The sequence below is a fragment of the Sphaerodactylus townsendi genome, linkage group LG15 (assembly GCF_021028975.2).
Source record: "Sphaerodactylus townsendi isolate TG3544 linkage group LG15, MPM_Stown_v2.3, whole genome shotgun sequence".
NCBI classification, from domain to species: domain Eukaryota; kingdom Metazoa; phylum Chordata; class Lepidosauria; order Squamata; family Sphaerodactylidae; genus Sphaerodactylus; species Sphaerodactylus townsendi.
The window spans coordinates 3,269,873-3,292,655 of NC_059439.1; the positions used below are offsets into that span (position 1 = coordinate 3,269,873).

Genomic DNA, 22,783 nt, shown 5'->3' on the forward strand with positions numbered 1-22,783 from the left:
CCCCCCCCCCCACCCCCCCCCCCCCCCACCCCCCCCCCCCCCCACCCCCCCCCCCCCCCACCCCCCCCCCCCCCCACCCCCCCCCCCCCCCACCCCCCCCCCCCCCCACCCCCCCCCCCCCCCACCCCCCCCCCCCCCCACCCCCCCCCCCCCCCACCCCCCCCCCCCCCCACCCCCCCCCCCCCCCACCCCCCCCCCCCCCCACCCCCCCCCCCCCCCACCCCCCCCCCCCCCCACCCCCCCCCCCCCCCACCCCCCCCCCCCCCCACCCCCCCCCCCCCCCACCCCCCCCCCCCCCCACCCCCCCCCCCCCCCACCCCCCCCCCCCCCCACCCCCCGCCCCCCCCACCCCCCCCCTCCCCCCACCCCCCCCACCCCCCTCCCCCCCCTCGCCCCCCCTCCCCCCGCCCCTCCCACCCCCCCCCCCCCCCCCCCCCCCCCCCCCCCCCCCCCCCCCCCCCCCCCGCCCCCCCCCCCCAACCCCCCCCCCCCCCCCCCCCCCCCCCTCCCCCCCCCCCCCCCCCCCCCCCCCCCCCCCTCCCCCCCCCCCCCCCCCCCCCCCCCCCCCCCCCCCCTCCCCCCCCCCCCCCCCCCCCCCCCCCCCCCCACCCCCACCTGCCAGCATGGCCAATTGGAACTGAATTGAAGTCCATGAACATCTGGAGCACCATTGGTTGGCCACCCCTGTCCTAAGCATTGCACCAAATGGTAAAGAACATTGGAGGGCTGTTTGGATGAAGATTGCAGTGCATGGGAGGCCGTGGTGTAGTGGCGTAGGAGGTTAAGAGCTCGTGTATCTAATCTGGAGGAACCGGGTTTGATTCCCAGCTCTGCCACCTGAGCTGTGGAGGCTTATCTGGGGAATTCAGATTAGCCTGTACACTCCCACACATGCCAGCTGGGTGACCTTGGGCTAGTCACAGCTTCTCTTTGAGCTCTCTTCTCAGCCCCACCTAAGTACCTCATACAGGGTGTTTGTTAGTGAGGGGGGAAGGACGAGGGAGATTGTCAGCTCCCTTTGGAGTCTCCTACAGGAGAGAAAGGGGATTATAAATCCAAACTCCCTCCCTCTCCCTCCCTCCCTCCTCCCTCCCTCCCTCCCTGCTCCCTCCCTCCCTCCCTGCTCCCTCCCTCCCTCCCTCCCTCCCTCCCCTTCTTCTCTTCTTCTTCTTCTCTTCTCTTCTTCTTCTTCTTCTTCTCTTCTCTTCTTCTATCTCTTCTTCTTCTTCTTCTTCTTCTTCTTCTTCTTCTTCTTCTTCTTCTTCTTCTTCTTCTTCTTCTTCTTCTTCTTCTTCTTCTTCTTCTTCTTCTTCTTCTTCTATCTCTGCTGCATCCCTGAGAGATACCTCTTCCCTATGAGAGGTAATTTCTCATTCCCATACAAAACAATCAGGGTGGGGTTTATTTTAAAACAAAAAATTGTGTGGGTGTTGGGAGTTGCTTGCCTTAACTACGTTCAACATTTCCCCTTCGATCTGGTTCCCATGCAGTATTTGAGCAAATAAAAGTTCCATACCACAAAGCGAAGCAAGATAAGGTCCATGACGCAGCGGGATTATGTTCAGGGTTTGCTTAAAAATAGACCAATCATCTGCAAATTTAGATGTGAATGGGCAGATCTGGGCCCTGTCGATTACCTGGGACTGCATGTTTTCCTGGGATTTCCAGCTCACGCTTTTGCCCGCTCTACAAGCAAGACAGTGCCGTAGATATAGATTTTTTTATGGGGTGGGTTCCGTGACAACTATCCAGCTGTTCCATTTCATGCATTATTTCGAGCAAGCCAGACATGTAATGGGAGGGGTTTGAACCCGTTAACCGCCCCCTACCTACATGCCTGAAGCAAAAAGTTGAATTTTAGAGGTATTTCTGAATTGGGCATCTGCCTTCGTGGCCACTGTTCAGAAACCCTTCAAGTCAGTGGCAAAGGCTATGTGGACTTCGAGCACTTCTCAGTGCTTCAGTGTGTGGCTTGAGGTTTTTGGTTGCAGTTGCAGTTTCACACATGCTCTGTGTGTGTGTGTGTGTGTGTGTGTGTGTGTGTGCATTTACCTTGAATCTTTGTTGTGGGAGGCATTGAATAAACATTCAAACAAAGAAAATGAACATGACTAATAACTGAAACAGAGGGAAATGAGGCATTTTGAAAAGAAACAATTATGAAAACGATGGGAATTTATGTGCAATTTCCCAGCAGTTTTAGAGTTTATAAGTTCACCCATGCAACAAAACTTTCAGGTAAAGGTGCCCACCTCAGCACTTTGCCAGTAGTAAAGCAGAGTGGATTAGATCTCCAGAGATTTTCTGTGGGCAGAGGGACTTGAACTTACGGAGCTCAACTTTCTGACTTTCCCCTCGAGCTACAGCCTCAAATGCCCCCCTCCCCTTGCTCTAAAGAACAAGATTTCTGCGGGCATTTTAGGCTGCAGTGAGAGGGGAAAGGTAACAGAGTAGAGTGCAAATTCCTCCACCCATTATAAAACCCTGGAGGATTTAACCCATAGGATTTGGATTGTCCAGGGTAGTTTATCTCATCTTTGAAGTTAAGCAGGGTCGATCCTGGCTAGGACTTGGATTGGAGCCCTCTGGGGTTCTTACACGGGGGCAGGCAAAACTGCAAACCACCTCTGTCTATCTCTTGCCTTGAAAACCTTACTGGGTCTCCAGAATCCGGCTGCGATTTCCCCCACTTCCATTCACTTAAAACTTTGCCTCCAGGCAAAACTTCAGCTCCAAAGTTCTTCTGGCTTCTTTCCTGTGGGTTAAACAGAGTGGCACAGCTTAGCAGTAGGAGGAAGAGGAGGAGACTGATAAGGAAAGGATGTCCAGTCAGCCACAAGGGCGGTCGGACATCAGGGCAGGTGCCGGAGCCATCAGGAGGCCAGATCAGTCCGCCAGAGAATGGAGGAGGGGAGGGACTCTCCGTTTGCTAGCCCTGCGAACCTGGCCTTTGGAGAAGAGGGCTCCAGTTATTGATTTTTAAAGATGGATTGTAACGTATGAAGAGACATGCCCCCTGACCTTTCCCCTTCCAAACGAACAGAGTTTTCGAGCCCAGCACGCCTGGGATATCTTGTGAGTTTCATTTTTGGTCAAGTCAAGATTACACTTGACTGCATTTGCCAACAAGCTTTGCAAAAGCCCTTGTTGGTTGTAAGAATTAAAATTTTAAATTGTACAGGGTATTTATCTTGTTAAAGATTGACCTAGCCCTGATCCCAGATTCAGCATTGCCTAGTGCAGGGGTCTGCAACTTGCAGCTCTCCAGATGTTCATGGACTACAATTCCCATCAGCCCCTGCCACCATGGCCAATTGGCTGATGGGAATTGTAGTCCATGAACATCTGGAGAGCTGCAGGTTGCAGACCCCAGGCCTAGTGAATCATGATGGGTAATACCTCCCCCCCTACACACACTATCGCCTCCAAATCGAGCTATTCACAATAAATCAGCAAAATGGCTCAGTTACCGCAAGCCCAGTTCTGATGTCAGAATGCTGTTGGGCAGTCCTGACCCAACCTTCTCCCCATACCCTCCCCAGACACTCAGCCAAAACAACTGGGGTGGCATTCAGCCAACCATTCCTCAGCAGAAAGATCTGGGTGTCATCCTCATACTAGTGACATCCCAGCCCAAGACTCTGAACCAGCTGTGAAAGGGGGGCACATATAGATGTTGAATAACATTGGAGAGAGGCTCTCCCCTCGAGGCCTCCCCTCCACATGTTAGGGGGCGCCAAGCAGAGGTCCTCTCTCCAAGTGTCCCTGACCTTGGGGAGATGAGATCAGCCAGTGTAGCGCTGCCCCACAGAGTCCAATGGTTGACTGAGGATCAGGGTAGAAATGTATGTGTGAAGTGCCACCAGGTTGCTTCTGACTCACGGCGACCCTGTGAATGGATGCTCTCCCAAACGTCCTACTGTTAAATGGCTTGCTGAGGTCATGCAAATGGAGGGCTGAGGCTTCCTTTTTAGAAACCATATAGATTTCAGGCACCCCTGAACTCTGAAAACAGCCTCTGGCCCCTTCCGCACATGCAGAATAATCCACTTTCAATCCACTTAGCAGCTGGATTTTTCTGTACGGAATAGCAAAATCCACTAGCAAACAGTTGTGAAAGTGGATTGAAAGTGCATTATTCTGCATGTGCGGAAGGGGCGTCTGAGTCTCTGGGGAAGAAGGGAGGCTAAGAGGAAGAGGATACAATGCTGGCAGCTGCCACCAACCGGCAGGGGAAACAGCAGCCGTTGCCCTGGTTCTGAGGCCAGGATGTCAAGTCATTAAAGCCCCTATTCTGGCATGAGAAAGTGAGTTTGGGCAGCATATCCCGTTTTGCCCCCAAGACACGGAACCAGTGTTTTCCACTGAGAGGAAGAGTGAACGCACAGAAGCCGAACAAACACAGCATGCGTGGGACTATAGAATGTGCTTCGTGGTTGCTGACTGTGGAAAGTGAGACGGGCCTGCCCTTTTAGACGGCCTGCGGTGCATGAGTGAATCTGCAGTTTAATAGTACCATAAATGACTGTGTGTCTATCTGTGGCTGCACCCATTGGGTGAGTTTCAGAAGAGCAAGAGGTTGCGGCAGTTTTGTGTCTCATGGGGGACGTAGTTTTCTTGAATGTGTTGCCCATTCTTTCATGCCACCACTTTCTAGCGGACAGCGATTTTTACAGAGACCAGAGCATTTTAGACTGGGTGCTTCAGATCGTGGTGGTATGGGAAGCCCTAACTTTCTGGCTTATACAGCCACAAAGTGGGCCTCAGATTAGGTCAGGATGAAGCCCCCATGTCTGTGATTCTTAAGCTCATTCTGTAGCATTCAGATACACCCCACCCACCCCCAACGATCTCATGGGATTTGTCTTTTCCACGTGCCAATGGCTGCCTCGACTTTTTCTGTTGCTTCTTTCTCCTAACGTACCTGTGTTGTTAGGCGGTGTGTGTGTGTTAACATATTTCAATTTCAATAGGTATTTGGGGGCTGGGAGGAAGGAGTTTAATTTTTTTTAAACAATTTTTTATTGTATCATTTGAATATTCCATTTTATATTAATACTCTTCTTCATTCGTTTTCAAACAATACATTTTCCCCCTTTCCCCCCTCCCCCCTGTATTTTCTTCATAGTTTTATCAAACAAACAGCAGTAAGTTCATTCTTTGTAATCTCTTCTCCCATATCTCCTCATTGACTCCAGCTTCTTTCATCCAGTCCACATATATTGTCCATATCTTCAAAATTTCGCTCTGTTTATCTTGCCACAGTTTATTTTTTGTTATTATTTCGAAAATGTCCAGTGTCCCTTGTTCCCAGATATATTCCAACCATTAAAATAGCAACACCATATTCCTTTTTGCATTACATCTGGATTCACCAATAATTTCCCACCCTGGCACTTTTATTAAATCTTTCGCATCTGTCTTCTTTTTATGGGTCTCTTGAAGGCAACGAAAATCCGGACGTGTTTGTTTAATTAATCTGGCAAGTTTGTGTCTCTTGGAGTCTGGAAGGAGTTTAATTTGATCTGCTGGGTGGTATTGTTATCTGTCGTGACAAGGTAGTCATGAGCACAAATTAAAACTCTAGCAAATGCGGCATTGTCTGAGCTTGATGGGCCTTCGGAGCGGGGCGCCGCTGGCTGGTCTGAGAGTGCCGGAGGAGGGCAACGCAGCAGCACCAGCCTCTCTCCAGCCTCCCTCACTCTCCAGAGCTTGTTTTCCTATAGCTGCCCGGAGATCCCTTCCAGACCACGTGACTCTCACCAGTCCGCCTGTGGTTACAATTCAGGACTTTTAATTCTATTTCCCTGTAACAGAATTGTGCTACCAACTTAAAAATCAACATCCCCCGCCCCCCGCCTGCCCAAACACAGAGACACACACATGCAGCTGTCCGCTCGGAGGCCCATCCACCCTGCTTTAAGCCCTAATTCACTAAAATATTGGTAAGCAACCTAATCCGCTGCTGGTGCCTTTGCCAAGATTCATGGAACGGAACCCATCTGGCTTCTTTGCAGTAATGCTTGCAAGCAGGCAGAGGGAACCGGCTGTAAAATGGGGGTGTGCTTCGGTAAGCGCCGCTGTAGCCAAGGGCATTGGGGCAGAGCAGGGGGGCACAACTGTGGCATCCTTGCTGGGCACACAGGAGCACAACTTTTAGATGTGGTCTGCTTCCCCATAGAGTTCCCACTGGGCTGTCAAAGGTCAGCTGAATTTTACACTTGCCCACGGATCCATCCACTGCAATCTGCATTCTGAACCAGAGCTGTGTGGGTGAATCAGCCCACCAGCTGGGGAGAATCCCTTTGGAGGTGTGCGCCGTCCAGCTGCAGGGAGGGTGGGTTGGGGGGTGTAATTTGAAAACTAAATACTTTTTCTCCACACGTCAACAAAGGGAAGGGAATTCTTCAAGATGACCAGAAAGTGTGCCCCACTGAACTCCACAGAGATTTCTTGCTTCTGAATCATGTTGAGGATTGGGTTGTAAACCCAAATATCTTGCTGGTATTAATGCATGTGTAACCTCTATCTGTGGGTTCTGTGGAGCAGAACTTGGAATGAGTTTGCAACAACAAATTTTTAAAACAAAATTGGTTTACTTTCTTAACATATAACACCAAACATCAACATTTAACATCACACTTCAAGGTCCTGTTCAGGTTGCGTTTTCAAGTCCTTCTAGTTACAGTCTTCTGATATTGCCAAGTCCAATTCTTCTTTGCAAGTGGGTTGGCTCCTGAAGACTCCAAGGGCTTGATGAACAGGATTCGACATGATGAAGGTTTCCAGGAGAACTCTCACCCATTACAAACATTAAAAAACCTGAAATAATAAACTCCAACATTTACAACATAGCAACAATTAACAACTACCTTCCCACTAGTTCCCAACAACATTGCAGTTACCTTAACAAGGTGTTAAGGGCTTATACAAATCAAGGTCCGAGTCTGGTAGCCTTGTCTCCTCCAAACTACATGAGCTCTGCAGCTTTGAGTCTCCACCCCTTACTGGGTCAACCCATTCTGAGCATGGGGGTTACACATGCTCAAAGTTTGCTATGGTTTTGGTGGAAACCCATGTGTTCTCCTCAAGCCAACATCTGTCATAAAAGTTCAGAAGCATCCCTGCTCAGAAATGCTGTTTCCCTCGGCAAAGACCTTATACTCCTAAGCTCTTTGTGGCAGACAGGCCAAGAGCCTTCTAGGATCTGGGAATATTTGTAGTCTTCTGCTTTGGATTTCAGCAGCCGCAGCTCACAAGGGCCACATGCTGGAAACTCGGAACTCTGCTCTGGAATTCAAGGCAACTTCTTCAGTACTGAACAGCCACCATCAGTGTTCCCTCATCTAGGTAGAAGGATTTCAGGACAGAGAGCAAGAGAGCAACACAGCATTTGCTAGTGATGCTTGGTGTCAACTTTTAGGATGTAGATCTGAGATGCCTACTCCTGAGTAGTTCCACAAGCTCCCTTTGGATTGCAGCTTTAACACAGTCAGATGTTCCGTCACCTCCAATGTTGGCCAAGGGCAGAAACAAAGTAAAAAGTAACTGGAAAAATTGCCCTGTGCTGATGATGAATGCATTTTGTACATGTAATAAGAGATGAATTAGGGCCCTTTCCCCACTTACCCTTGTCGGAGGGTTGCTGCGCGCAATTCCCAGCGCGCGCAATTCCTGGCGCGCGCCCCGGCTTCCCCATGACCCCGCGCTCTGTGCGGGGTCATCAAAAGGTGCCATTTGAAAAGGCGCCAGGAATTACACGCGCTGAGGGGGCACAAGAGAGGCAGCGTCAGGGGGGCTGCGTTCTCGCCACCCCTGAAGTGGGGAGTGCAGCTGGACCCCACACTACTTTAGGAGAGTAGTGCGGGGCTTAAGGTAAGCAGGGAAAGGGCCTAGGGGAAGCCTCCAAACAGGCAGCCTCCAAATGGGCCCGCAGCACTGAAGAAGTTTCTAAAACTAAAGTTTTGAACATTTCTAAGAAGTTTCTAAAAAGCTAAAACAGATGTTAACCTGCAGGAGGCCCAACGGGGAAGGGGGGAGACTGTTCAGGTGGAGGCAAGGACGTAGGTAAGGGGGCGTTCTCGGGTTCAACCCCCCCATTCATGTCCGAAACTCCGCCCACCCGTTTGTGGGTTTTAAAAACATTTTTAGTGTTTTTCGGTTTCTGGCCTGCAGGGGGCGCATTGGTTAGGCTAGCTAGCAGCACCAAACTTTCAGGGATTGTTTGGGGGACTCTCCTGATGATACTGCCCAGGTTTGGTGAGGTTTGGTTCAGGGGATCCAAAGTTATGGGCTCCCAAAGGGGGTGCCCCCATCCTCCATTGTTTCCAATGGGAGCCAATAGAAGATAGGGGCTACACGTTTGAGGGTCCATAACATTCTACCATCACTTGGCCTCAACAGCATACCTCAGTGTGCCCTCCCCACCCCAATGAGCATTTCTATCAACATCTAAATTGCTATATCCAGCCAACGTGGGCCAAATTAACCATCCAATGATAGCCCTCCAGTTCCTCATAGTGACATTTACAAGCAGGGCATTCTCACTTGTCATCAGCATCTACTGCCAATACCTTGTATTCCATGGAAATCATCTAGGCCATAACAAGTGGCAACGAATCCCATTCATTAATTATGAATTCCCTCAAGTCGAACAAGAACTTCTGTTTTTCTCTCTGAATCCTGCTGCAAATCCATGCCATAGATCCGTGGTGGCGAACCTATGGTACTCCAGATGTTCATAGACTACAAATCCCATCAGCCCCTGCCAGTGAACATCTGGAGTGCCATAGGTTCACCACCCTTGCCATAGATGTAGCATTTTGAAAGACACAGCACAATTCCCCTTTGTCAAGGATGTAGGTAAGGGGGGGTTCTTGGGTTCAAACCCCGCATTACATGTCCGAAGCTCCGCCCCCTGTTTGTGGGTGTTTTGCATATTTTTTTAAAAAAATCGGTTTTTGGCCTGCAGGGGATGTAGTTTTTAGGCTTTCAGGGATTTGTTGGGAGACTCTCCTGATGACAGGTTTGGTGCTGTTTGGTTCAGGGGGTCCAAAGTTATGGACTCCCAAAGGGGGTGCCCCCATCCCCCATTGTTTCCAATGGGAGCTATAAAAGATGGGGGCTACACTTTTGAGGGTCCATAACTTTGGACCCCCTGAACCAAACTTCACTAAACCTAGGTGGTATCATCAGAATAGTCTCCTGCTGATACCACCCATGTTTGGTGAAGTCTGGTTCAGGGGGTCCAAAGTTATGGACCTCCAAAGTGGATGCCCCATCCCCATTGTTTCCAATAAGAGCTAACAGTAGAAGGGGTTATCCTTTTAAGCGTCCATAACTTTGGACCCCCTGAACCAAACTTCACCAAACCTGGTGATATCATCAGGAGAGTCTCCAGAAGATACCCTGAAAGTTTGGTGTTGCTATCTTAACAATTGAACCCCTCATAGCAGGCATCCTCCAAATTTCCCCAGATTCTCCTTTTAAATCCACCCTTTTCAGCATGGATTTAAAGGGAGAATCTGGGGTCCCCAGTTTAAACATTGAAAGTGATGCTGTTTCAGGGTGGGGGATAATCCACCTCAAAACAGCATCATTTTCAATGTTGTTTTAACTGGGGGGGCCAGATTCTCCCTTTAAGGTGGATTTAAAAGGAGAATCTGGGCTCCCTAGTTTAAACACCATTGAAAGTGCTGCTGTTTGGGGGTGGATTCCAGCATCACAGCGGCCGCCCAGATTTTGCACCGGGCTCCATTTTCCCTAGCTATGCCTCTGCCTGGAGGGGAGGGCAGAAGGGGCTGCCGGCTGGGAGCCCAACTGATGGGGGGGGGGGCAGGGGAGTCTGCCATCTCTGGCGCCGGAGAGCTGCTTTATAAGCACTGAGACGGGTGGGGCTTGGGAACGTGTGGTCACGCCCCCCGAACCACCCCATTAAAACCTATACCTACGCCATACTTCTCCTCGTTCAGTTTTCAAAATCTTGTTCCGCATCATCACTTCTTCATGCTACATTGTCTCCTTACACTGTGCTTAATAACAGTTGGAGGGTCTTTCTTGGTAGCACCATCCATGGTCCAGATTTGGAATTGTGAAGGCAAATGGTGGCTTTGATGACTACCCTGCCATTTTGATTTCCCCTGTCAAGCGATGATAGACGCTCTTCTAGTTCCAAGTAAGCAATGACAGACTGCAGCCAACAGTGAACTCTAGTTAAGTATGAAAATAAGCAGCAGGGTCCTTTCTTATCCTGTCATTCTCTCTGGTTGGTCCTATCAGCTCAATCTTCTTCAAGTAGAATCTACTGCAAGCACTGGTAAACATGTATCTCCATGGGACAAAACAAACAACATGGGGCTCATCTCATCTTTAAGCAGCACACAGTCCAGGACTGATCAATTAACAGACCCTTTGAGTCCCAGCCAATTTGACCTTAGGTAAGGGTGGTTCCTACATGTATTTTGGAGCCTGGGTAGTCTGAGATGTAGGAAGAGGCAGCCATGCAGGTGGTGGGTTCCTAAGCAACGTGACGCCAAACCCATACTGTAGCTTGAGCCAAGGAGCAAAATGGAGGCCACTTGAAACACTGCTGGTTTTGTAGGGTTGTTCAAACTCTCGTCCATATAAGAGCCTTCCTCGCAAATGCATTTTATGCCAGTTGAATTTTCTGAAAGGACTTCAAGGGCAGCTCCATAGACAATGTGTTACAGTAGACTAGTTTGGCTGTTATCAAAGTATGTGTGACTGTGGGCAGATTTGCTTTTTCCAGGAACAGTTAGAACCAGGACACAGAGGTGTACCTAGGGCAAACTGGAGCCCTGGGCACAACCTGAGTTTGATGCCCCCCATGGGCAGCCACCCTCCCCACCCCAAGTGACCAAACAATGATTTTTTTCCACCAGGTCATTTCAGTCACCATCACATTATAGAACTTTCCCCAACTCACAAATCTGAACATAGCAATGGGCCATGCCACATAGCAGAAATAATTTTGAAAAACATTTTCAAAATGCTTTCAAAATGTTTCAGTACTGCTATGAAAACATTTTATGGTGTTGTATCCAGTCCCCCACTGGGGAAACAGCATCACTTTCAATGTTATTTAAACTAGGGAATCCCCAGATTCTCCCTTTAAGGTGGATTTAAAAGGAGAATCTGGGCTCCCCACTTAAACAGTGATGCTGGAATCCACCCCCAAACAGCATCATTTTCAATGGTATTTAAACTTGGGAGCTGTGATTCTCCCTTTAAATCCACCTTAAAGAGAGAATCTGGGGTCCCCAGTTTAAATAACTTTGAAAGTGGTGCTATTTTGGGTGGGATTCTCCCCACCCTGAAACAGCATTCCTTTCAATGTTAAAACTGGGGACCTCAGATTCTCCATTTAAATCCATGCCAAAGGGGGTGGATATAACAACAACAACAACAACAACAACAACAACAACAACAACAACAACAACAACAACAATAATAATAATAATAATAATAATAATAATAATAATAATAATAATAATAAAACCTTTATTAGGCATTGAGGGAATAAAAGAAAGAAAGAAAACAAGCATTGGCAAGAAGGGAGTGGATTTAAAAAGAGAATCTGGGGACATTTAGAGGGTACCTGTTGTCAGGGGTGCAATTATTAAGATAGGGGTGCAATTATTAAGACCCTACTGATGATAGCATCTTGGTTTAGTGAAGTTTGGTTCAGGAGGTCTAACATTATGGACCCTTAAAAGTGTAGCCCCATCTCCTATTAGCTCCCATTGGAAACAATGGGGGATGGGGGCACTCCCTTTGGGAGTCCATGGACTCCCTAAACCAAACCTCACCAAACCTGGGTGAAATCATCGGGAGAGTCTCCCAAAAAATCCTGGAAATGTTGGTGCTGCTAGCCTAAAAAATGCACCCTCTGCAGGCCAAAAACGGAAAAAACACTGAAAATACAAAAAAATCCCACAAACGAACCTGCAGTTTTTGCGCCCACTCACAGCAGGTGGCGCCCAGCTGCCCACTTTGCCCAATGGGAGGAATGCCTCTGCTGGTGGACCAATTTTAGCTCCATTTAGCCTCTCTCATTGAGTAGCATCAATGGTGGGGTGAGTTCTGATAGAAGAATGGGCTTAGCTAAGTCCCCGCAAGCCAACCACAAGCCAACCACAAGCATTTCAGATGTAGCTTTTCTTTGTGCATGGTTAGGTGGGGCTGTGGAACACAGCACCACGCCACACAACACAGGAACGACTGGCCACTACTTCTAGTGTCTTATGTTCAAGCAAGAGCTTGAAGAAGTCTTCAAACCACTCAGGACCAAGGGCCAGCAGTGTCACAGGAAGCCAGGCCGGGTCATCCAAAGGATCCTGAGATCAGGGCACAGCTAGGCCAGCGCAGGTATGAGTGGGTCAAGTGGGACGGTTTAGTTTTTATACTCGTTTTTTTCTCTACCTGTCAGAAGTCTCAAAGAAGTTTACAAACTCCTTTCCTTCCTCTCCCACCTGCAGACATCTTATTTATTTATTTATTGGTTGATTGATTGATTGGTTAGGTTTACATACCCCGCCCTCCAGAGGGCTCAGGGCAGTGAACAACATGTAAAACAGAGCACATGTATCAGATTAAACTGCTAAATATCAGTTAATACAGGCTCCAAAAAATATAAACCCTACCCTATTAACATGCAGCATTATTAAGATCAACATAAAGATGGCACCTACTATCAATTCCCCTTTAAAAAAACCAAAGGGAAGCTGCAGGATCCACTTGATGTTATAAGGAGGGGGGGCCATCAGCTGCTAGTCTCCCAACGGCCCGGGCTAAACAGCTCAGTCTACAGGCCCTGTGGAACTCATTAAGATCCCATTAGGGTCTGGACAGCTGGCGGAAGAGCTGCTCCACTCAGGCCGGGCCAGAGCTGTAAAGGCTCTGGGTCTGGTGGGGGCCAGCCACATCATTGAGGGGCCAGGGATCACTATAGTAGGCCTCTGCCGAAAGTGCAGAGACCAATTCGGGACATATGGGAATCTTGCAAGGTAGGAGGAGCTGAGTGAGTTCAGAAAGGACTGTGAGCAGCCCAAGGACACCCAGCAGGCTTCATGTGGAGGAACAAGGCAAAAAAATCCCGGGTTCATCAGATTAGAGTCTGTCACAGCAACCACTACACCTGCTGGTTCAGCCTGCACTGCTTGAACCAGCAAGGCTCTCTGCTTAGTCCTGCCCTCCAATAGTCAGGAAGTGGGAGAAACCTCACTAGCTCCTGGTCTTTTCTCCAGCCAGGGGCTTGATGGAGCCCAGATCCTGCAAAGCTCTGTAAGGGAAATAGCTGGAACACAGGTTTCTAGTCAGGCTTGCTATCACTGGCACCTCACTGGTGGGCTGTGGTGGTGGGGCTGAGGTACAGGCTGCTCCTGAGCCTGGGTGCTGGCAGCAGCAGCACCTGGATTAGAACCTTCTGCTGAGGTCCTTCCACAAGGGCCTCAGAACTCCGGGATCCAGTGTGGTGTCCTGCATCCCCAGCATGGTTCCTTCTAGGCTTCTCTGTGTGTGTGTGGCTTCCAGATCAGTGAAGGCACAGCCTCAAGCAAGCCTCCCAGCTTCCCTCCCCCACCCAATGTGAGGGGCCTACTGAGGCCTCCTCATCTTCTGATGTCCCCCCTTGATGAGCATTAGCAACACTCCAGCCACAGAGTTCAGTGTTCCAGGGGTGATTTATGGGAAAAGTAAAAGCCCAACAAGAGTGGCACATCCATAGTTGGATTCAGGGTTGCTTTGTTCCTGGTCTTGTTTGTCTTCAGGAAGTTCAAGATTACTTCTTTTCTGGATTGGGGCTAACTTTTCATTTATCAGCTTGGTTTCAACAGGGAAACACAATTCTGGACATAACTTTTGCTTTTGTTCGCCAGCTGGAGGTTGTGCTCCTTTGGTAACGGGATCCCTGTGCCAAATGCCCCGCAGTCATGAAAAAAGCACTCCCATTTGGCAGGCTCATCTTGCTTTGCAAGGAGGCTCACGGCAGCCCTTGGCAACCTTTTGTGCTGCCAGCTTGCCAGAGACTGCAAAGCAGGACAAGTCGGCAACCTGGAGTCCCCAGCTGATTGGCATTGTTGAAGAGCAAAGGGGAGAAGCAGTCAGACTGCATGGAAGGCATTGATTCAGCAGGCAAGGAAGCCCCCTCCAGAGGGGCAGAGGGGGGCACCCATTGGAGCTGTTGGCATGGCCTGAGTCCAAATGCAGGGTTGCACTTGGACTTGACCTCCCTGCCAAAGCCCTGAAACCTCCACCAGGCAAATTCATGCTGCCCACCAAGGAAATCTGACAGACCAGCCGGCCTGCTCTAAATTGCCCTGTTCCTGTGCATGAGTTCTGGAGGGAAGACAAAGTGTGAGAGAGAAATATGGGCAAGCAGAAGAGTATCAAATTGGGATTTTCTGCTTTGAATGCTCAGTAAAGGCAACTCACGTTTTAGGCCTTGCTTGAAAGCTACTCCAGCAACTTGGCGAGGGAGTCTCAGCTCCCTCAGAGCAAGAGAGGAAATTACAGATTATTTTATATAAAAGTGGAGAGGGAGAAGCATGACCATTATCTGCAGGCTGGCTTTCATTACTTAGGGAAGATGGGTGCCTTTGACCCAAGCTAGAAACCTCGGAGCAGACATGGTGAATGACTCCAAATTTTTCTCTTCACATGCACCTGTGACTGAAGATGAAGAACTCTGTTTGTGGTGGTTCCACTTAATAGTATTGTTGGGGCCTGCTGGTTTTAAACAGACCCTGCTGAAGCACCTTATGTTAAAATTTGATCCTCGCAATAAAAGTTTTATTTCAACATTCACAAAATACAAAGCATAAACAGATGCAGAAACTTCTATCTAATATTTACATTGTAACTAAACCGCTTCCAGCTACTGCATCGCTTAAAAATAAATACATGTAAAGACCTAACAATTAAATAAACCAAAAAAATGATAATGGTAAAAAATAAAGAAAAGAAAAACAGATAGTAGTAATAATAATATTATTAAAAAAGAAACAAAAACAATAAAAAGAAAACAAAATACAAATACAAAATTATATACCATATACATGGTTATGTCTATATTTTCCTTTTATTTAAGTTTCCCAGATTCTCCATTCCTCCCTAAAATCAGAGTCTAATTCTCAGTGGTGGGATCCAAAATTTTAGTAACAGGTTCCCATGGTGGTGGTATTCAAACAGTGGCTTAGTGCCAATGGGGCTGTGTGGGGCACTCCATCGGGTGTGGCCGGGCATTCCGGGGTGGGGCATTAATCATTTCTCTGTTACTGTAAAAACTCTTACTGTAAAAAAAACCCTAATTTCCAGCTGGTATCTTTCTGTCCATAATTTAAACTCATTATAGCAAGTCCTGTCGCCTACTGCCAACAGAAAACAACTACTTCTCCTCTAATTGACTCAAGTTCGTCAAATACTGAATACTTTCAAATAATACTCTCTAATTTTGTTTCTAGAAATCAAAAAGAAGGATGCTTTCCTTAAACAAGGAACCTACCATATTTCTAAAACATGTTTTAAAAACAGCCCAATAACAGGGAGAATTTATCCCGCTTTTCTATCTTCGCCAATCCAGCCAACATAGGGAAAACAACAGGACTTTTATGATTTTGGACCTAATGGAATTTCCAAATCTGAAAAGTAGACCCAATTAGGTAACCCCCCCCTCTGGCAATAACACATACACAAATAATTAGTAACTCCACTTGGGGAACTGGTGGAGAACCTGCTGGATCCCAATCTCTGTCTGAATTTATAATCTATATAACTTGAAAGCTATGGCTGTTCTAACAATATTTTATAAATATAAGGCAACATGTTGAAATTTTTAGAGAGAATGGTCAATAACTCTGACCCAGAATGTGTAATTCGTACAACAATTCTAAATGTAAGTTGGTTGACAAAGCCTGTATAGAACTCCATAGCTAAGATTGTGCCAGCACTTTAGAGACCTGGCATCCAGTTGTTCATTTGGCATTTAGTGGACAATAAGACTAGCTTGTGTGAGGGCACAGCAAACTGGCTGGTCTCAGTGACACCTTTTAGCTGTAAAGCCAAACATGGACCTTAAAGCCACCTTTAGAAACCACTCCTCTGCAATGGAGTCCACAGGCCAAGGGGAAAATGTTGGAAATTGACCCTGAGTCTCCCAGGAAAGGTAGCCATCAGCCAAACAAAACAAACAAATGTAAAAGACATCAAACTTTGGAACTCTGTGCAAAGTATACCTCAGTCCCTCAGGTCGCTGCTTCGGTTGGCAAACCCAAGCCCAGAAGGACAGGGTGACCATTTACACAGTTAGCCACTCGCAATACCCGGGCAGAAGCCCTTTAAGGGGTCACTCTCATTGGGGAGAGACCATCATCACTCACAGATTTTAGCCATGTTTATGCTACTGCTATAAAAGGAACACTCATTTGGAGAAAGTTTATGCCTGTAGTAAAGCTGGAGAGCCACCAAAAAACGCTTCATCACTTGTGTGAGAAAAACTCCTCCCCAAGTGGTCCAGCAGAAACTGGTAAATATCCACTCTCCGGGTTCTACAATGCAAAGGCTATTCATTGGTGCTAATTACAGTGGCTGCTGTTAGCATGGATGGAAGAACTGTTTAATCAGAAGCAGACACAGGAGTTTCTGCCACTATTATAGGAGAAGAAATAGTCTAAGAACTAGCCGAAGGTGACCCAACTCAGCAGTCCACACAGGGCATACTCTGGTGAGAAGCATTCCAGTTTTCAGATGTAAGGAAGGAGATGTCACCCACAGTTCTCAAACTCCCAGGTATCTCAGGGCCAGGGACTCTGTCTCTGTTTGGGCAAGACTGGCCTCGGGCTGTCTCTTTCAAACAACCAGGAAAATCTGGATTCATTAGGAAGGGAATTGGCACTGGCCTTCACAACAGGTGCTGCTGCAGAACCCTGGTCCAGCTCAGTTCAGTAAAGAAAGATGTAGCAAAGCACAACCACTCCTCCCAACTCCACTCAAACTGTATGATCCCTCTCCCTTCTCAAAAGAACAGCAGCTCCCAGATACTGCAATAATCCAGGCCCCAACATGAGTTCACAATCATCTCCAGATGCCAAAGGGTCAACAAACTGCCTAAAAGTGTGTGGCTAGCTACTGATGCCAACAACATTTTCCAGGGAGACCCCAAGTGTTGCATGGCAAGACCACAGGGCGGTCACTGTACACTCTCATCCCTCAACTCTGATGCCTCCCCAGTTTGTGGTGTATGAATAGTATGGTATTATTAGATATCATGCCTGGACAACACAAAGAGAATTCTGTTTGTTTTGTATCTCATTCCATGTTCTCCTGAAGAAAGATGGTATTCCTAACAGACAAGGAAGGATCTAGCCATTATGCCTGCAGTAAAAGCAGAAAACCCCATCAATATGTTTGTGGCAGCCCGCTCATCATCCCGATGACAGATCATAAAACCAGTGTTGGGATTGTTCAGGAACTGAAGGATGTGCCACCGGCAGGCCTCTGGCTCGGGTTCAACCATGTGCTTCTCATCCAGGTGTTTTATTATTATCATTATTCCACATGCCAGATAAACCAAACTTAGGTAACTGCAAAATGCAAGGCTGAGAGGATTATCTGACCAACCTTGAAGATCTGCTCTGTACCACAAGAAGGGCTCCTTTTATTCTGTCACATTGAGTTGGCCCCTGCTACAGCTACAGCAAATTAGGATGTGTACAGTAGCCAGAAGCCTTGTTTCTACTCAACTGGTATTAAATGCTGTTCAGAGGAACTTCGGAACCATATCTCTATTAGAAAGGGAGAGCTGAGTGTGCAGGAAGAAGTTGTTCTGTGGGGGTATGTAAGTAGTTTATATGACCTCTGTGGCAAGGCCGCAAGCCTTCTGAGCAGTGCCAGGAGACACACCTGGGCAGGGCCAGGATGAAGGTAGCGGCTCAGAATTACATGTAGGTGAGACTCCAAAATGGAGGCTACAGGGAAAGAACTTGTGGAAATCCTGCAACATTAATCCCAACGAAGTCAGAGCTATTCCAACTTGATGCTCCCCTCAGACCACTGGAATGGTCTAGTCATCCTTGGTTGCAACTTCATGTCCATTATGCTGGCTACATTTATGAGAGCTGCGCTATTGGGTGTGGTAGAATCACATTACACATGGCTAGATGACTTCTCAAGTCAAAGGGGATTAGCTGTCTTGGCCGTGGTGTCTGAGGCAGTCTGGTGTTTTTGCTCCCAACATTTCCGCCCACACCTGTGGCTGGCATCTTCAGAGGCAAAGTGACCACACCATGGTCATGCTGTCCAGAAAACCCACTACAGCCAGTTGGATTCCAGTTAGTGAAAGCCGCTGACAATACACCATCTAAGCCACCACTGAGGTGCTCCATAAGTTATTTTAGTGTCTGCAGACCCCTGCACATCTTCTCAAGTAACAGACAATGCCTGTTTATTCAACTAGTGAGGAATTCAAACAGTTCCTGGGCCAGATCCCAGTAGGATGAGAAATAAAATATCAATTCAGCACAGTAAACAATCTAGAATTCACAAATGGACTGGGTGGAAAGAGCAGTGTAGACCATGAAAACCACACAAAAGAAGGTTGCAGGCCAAATCTTACAGACAGAAATCTCCTGTCGTCTTGCTGTGTGTTGGCCAACATCACACACTACAACTGGAAGATCAGCTAGCTAAAATGATGCATGGTAAACCTATTTGCACCCCCTTAGTTTGCTAAAACTCAATACACACAGCCAAGTCCTTCAGAAAACAGCAATCTTGTGAAAAGAATCATGACAGGAGAGAGAGTCACCCAACAGAGGCCAAAACTTTCTCAAGGAAAAGCAAATGGGCTTCTGGGTTGCTGTTATCATGAACTGGACCATCGCTTCTTACACCAGTCCTGGGATGGACAGGGTGTGCTTACAGACGGCCAGGCAGACTGCCACAGAGCCAGTAAACAAAGGCGTGCAGAACAGAGGATGCAGCATTGAGGAGAAGAAGAAGAAGAAGAAGAAGAAGAAGAAGAAGAAGAAGAAGAAGAAGAAGAAGAAGAAGAAGAAGAAGAAGAAGAAGAAGAAGAAGAAGAAGAAGAAGAAGAAGAAGAAGAAGAAGAAGAAGAAGAAGAAGAAGAGGAGGAGGAGGAGGAGGAGGAGGAGGAGGAGGAGGAGGAGGAGGAGGAGGAGTGGTTTGGATTTATATCCCCCCTTTCTCTCCTGCAGGAGACTCAAAAGGGCTTACAATCTCTTTGCCCCTTCCCCCCCTCACAACAAACACCCTGTGAGGTAGGTGGGGCTGAGAGAGCTCCGAGAAGCTGTGACTAGCCCAAGGTCACCCAGCTGGCGTGCGTGGGAGCGTAAAAGAGTTCCATGCCTGAGTGAAGAGGGTCTGAAGGCTCCGGACAAGGAGAAAAGTGCTGTTTGTCCCCCCACCTCACCCCAAAGTTGAGCCATAGGCACACCCACCCTGCTGCTTCCACTTCAATTGGCACAAAGGAGATCCCCCCCACCCCACTTGCTTCACATCTCCACAAAACTGGGGGTGTCCCACTGGCTCAAGGAGCAAGGAGAGGCCGGGCTCATAGCTTGTCACTGTTCCCAGCGTTCCCCTGGCTGCCAGTACTCTTCCAGATGCAATTCAGAATTGGCTGGGCACACTACCAATAAAGTTGTAAACAGGTCTTCAGAGTTTTGGACTCAAACTTCTTCCCCCACAAACATTCACCCAGAGTCTAATGTGTTTTCCATGTCACACAATGACATTTTCATTTCCCCAGCTCTTCGGCCCACCTTGATCTTGCCATTCCCGCTCAACTACTTTTCAGCTGTTTCACTCTCGCTAGTTTTCTGCTCTTTTGCTGCTGTTCTTAAAAATTAGGTTATTGTTGATTCTTTGTTTATTATCTACTTCTATTTATGAGATCTTATATTGTATTTGTTTTATGTCTCATTGTACACTGCCCAGAGCTCTTCGGGAGTTGGGCGGTCTATCAAACCTAATTATTATTATTATTATTATTATTATTATTATTATTATTATTATTATTATTATTATTATTATTATTATTATTATTATTATTATTATTATTATTATTATTATTAATAATAATAATAATAATAATAATACTTCATGTTCTTTGTTGCTTTTCATGATCTTGTCACCACTTCTATTGATTTTAATACTATTGTTTGTATGGGTCTTGGGACACAAATATTTTCACTACATGAACAAAAAGCCTCTCTGGTGTGAAAGAGAAACCACAAGAAGGCCCCAGCAAAGTTCCGCCTCCTCCCCTGTTGAACTCAGCGCAGGGATTTTATCAGCAGTAGTTGGCTTTAGGGAATTGTAAAAATATTGTTATATTGATGTAGGTTCACTAAGGTCCCTGCGTATATTACAGCCCCCTCAGAGAATTTATGAGTGCTCCAGTCCTGCCTAGAGAACATAATTTTCAAGTTCAGGCTTGCAGTTAGAGCAGTAGTGGCGAACCTATGGCACGGGTGCCAGAGGTGGCACTCAGAGCCCTCTCTGTGGGCACGCGCACCCAGAGTTCATCATGTGTAGGGGGGCAGAAAATCATACCCCCCACACACACATCTAGGCTGGCCTGGGCATGATCCTTTACCTGGGAGTAAGCTCAGTTGCTGGCAATGGGGCTTGCTTCTGAGTAAACCCTCCTAGAGTCCTGATTCACCCATTCGAAGCGTTGCACAGTTGCTTCACCAAGCTTACTTCTGAGTAACGCGCACCTCAGAGCCAACCATTTTTCCTAAACTAAAACCTCAATATTCAGGTTAAATTGCTGTGTTGGCACTTTGCAATAAATAAGTGGGTTTTGGGTTGCTGTTTGGGCACTCGGTCTATGATTTTGCAGATATCTGGAAAAGCGGGGGCGGGGGTTGGGTTGATGTAAGACAGGGGTCTGCAACCTGTGGCTCTCCAGATGTTCATGGACTACAAATCCCATCAGCCCCTGCCAGCATGGGGATGATGGGAATTGTAGTTCATGAACATCTGGAGAGCCACAGGTTGCAGACCCCTGGTGTAAGGGCTAGGACAGCATATTCAAATACGTTTAAGCATTCTAGAAGTGATGAGTAGTTTTGTGTTTCAACCGTGCATCAATGAATTGGGTATGGTTTTGTAGAAAGTCAACATGCATGACTAGGAGAGAAGGGAGAGGACTTTAGTGGGTATAATGATTTGCCCAGTTTTCCGCCAGTGCTTGCCCAGCTGTTGCTCTTTGTTGCAAGCCTATTTGGTCTCGGGGTAGTCAGAAGGTGATTAAGCTACAAATCAAAGAAACTGCCGCTGTCTGACAGTTATCATTTCTCAGTGCAAGCTGCTGCTGAAACATGTCGAGATAAGACAGGCACATGCAGCTTAAACGTCTCAGAAACTGTGGAACATCTGGCACATAGAATACTTCATGGCACAAAATCTCAGAGAATGGAGGTAGACCGGAGGGGGTCGATGCTAACAGATGCTGCTCCTGCACCCGGGCTGTCCTGGTCCATTCAGCGCTTTAACAGGTAACCTTTGTGTCTTCTCTCTTTCCCCCAAGATCGCAGGTTCCTCATTGCCAACGCTCAAATGGAGAACTGTGCCATTATCTACTGCAATGACGGTTTCTGTGACATGTTTGGATACTCCCGGGTTGAAGTGATGCAGCGCCCCTGCACCTGCGACTTCCTCATGGGGCCGGACACAACGCACAACTCCATCGCGCAGCTGGGGCAGGCGCTGCTGGGATCGGAAGAGTGCAAGCTGGAGATTCTCTACTACAGGAAAGACAGTAAGCAGTTTGGTATTTATGAGCCAGGTGTCCAACCTGACATTTCCCTTCTTCTATTGATTGCCACCCAAGACCAATGAAAAGAGTGTGTGTGTCCCCACATCCCTGTGTGCGCTCGTCCCTTGTGTACTGACTTAATAAGCAATACTGATTCCCTCTGGCATTAGCAGATTTTATTCCTGCCACCACCCAGGAAAAGGACACTTTTGAATCAGTCCAGGAGGGTGGTTGAAATCCCCGCAGGTAGGAATCCTGGTGGGTCAAAGACAATGGAGGGGATGAATGGGTAGACAGGTAAAGGGGAGCCGAAAACTGGCTCTGGATGTTCCAAAGAGAGGGCTGCCAGAAGAGCCCTTTGCAGTGGTTCTCAGTGACAGTGTGGACCAGGCCAGGCTGCAGGCCTCGATACTCTCCCCCTCCAAATATTCATGGAATGCCAGGACAGGGCAGATGAGACTGTGACCACAAAAGCCACCAGAAGCCACAGAGGAAAGTGGCAGTGAGAGATTAAGAGGATGAAGGTGACTGGGATGGCACCGCGGAAATGATGGCAGCAGCCAGAGGCAGAGCTACAAGGGGGACGGGGGTGAGCGCATTGCACCAGGTGCTCACCTGGGGGGGGGGGGGCATGTGCAAAAATTTCAGGTTTGTTTTTTGTATTTTTTAGTGTTTTTCAGTTTTTTAGCCTGCAGGGGGTGCAGTTTTTAGGCTAGCAGCACCAAGATTTTAGGGTTTCTTCAGGAGATTCTCCTAAGGATACCACCCAAGTTAGGTGAGGTTTGGTTCAGGGGGTCCAAAGTTATGGACTCCCAAAGGGGATGCCCCCATCCCTCATTGTTTCCAATGGGAGCTAATAGGAGATGGGGGCTACGCCTTTAAGAGTGTAGAGCCGCAGGTTGCAGACCTCTGAGCTAGTGAGTAAAGCACTCAAGACAATAAATAGGATAAATTCCTCATCTCGGAGATGGGAAAATGGGAGCA

At 47.9% G+C, this 22,783-nt stretch overlaps 1 protein-coding gene across 1 annotated transcript in view; it reads left to right on the forward strand.

Moving 5' to 3' along the window:
• The window catches only part of KCNH6 (potassium voltage-gated channel subfamily H member 6), a 534,004-nt gene that overhangs the window by 435,637 nt on the left and 75,584 nt on the right, over positions 1–22,783 (forward strand). The window contains exon 2 of the mRNA XM_048516923.1: positions 21,572–21,802. Within this exon, the coding sequence (XP_048372880.1) occupies positions 21,572–21,802 (231 nt within the window). The remainder of the gene's footprint in view (positions 1–21,571; positions 21,803–22,783) is intronic.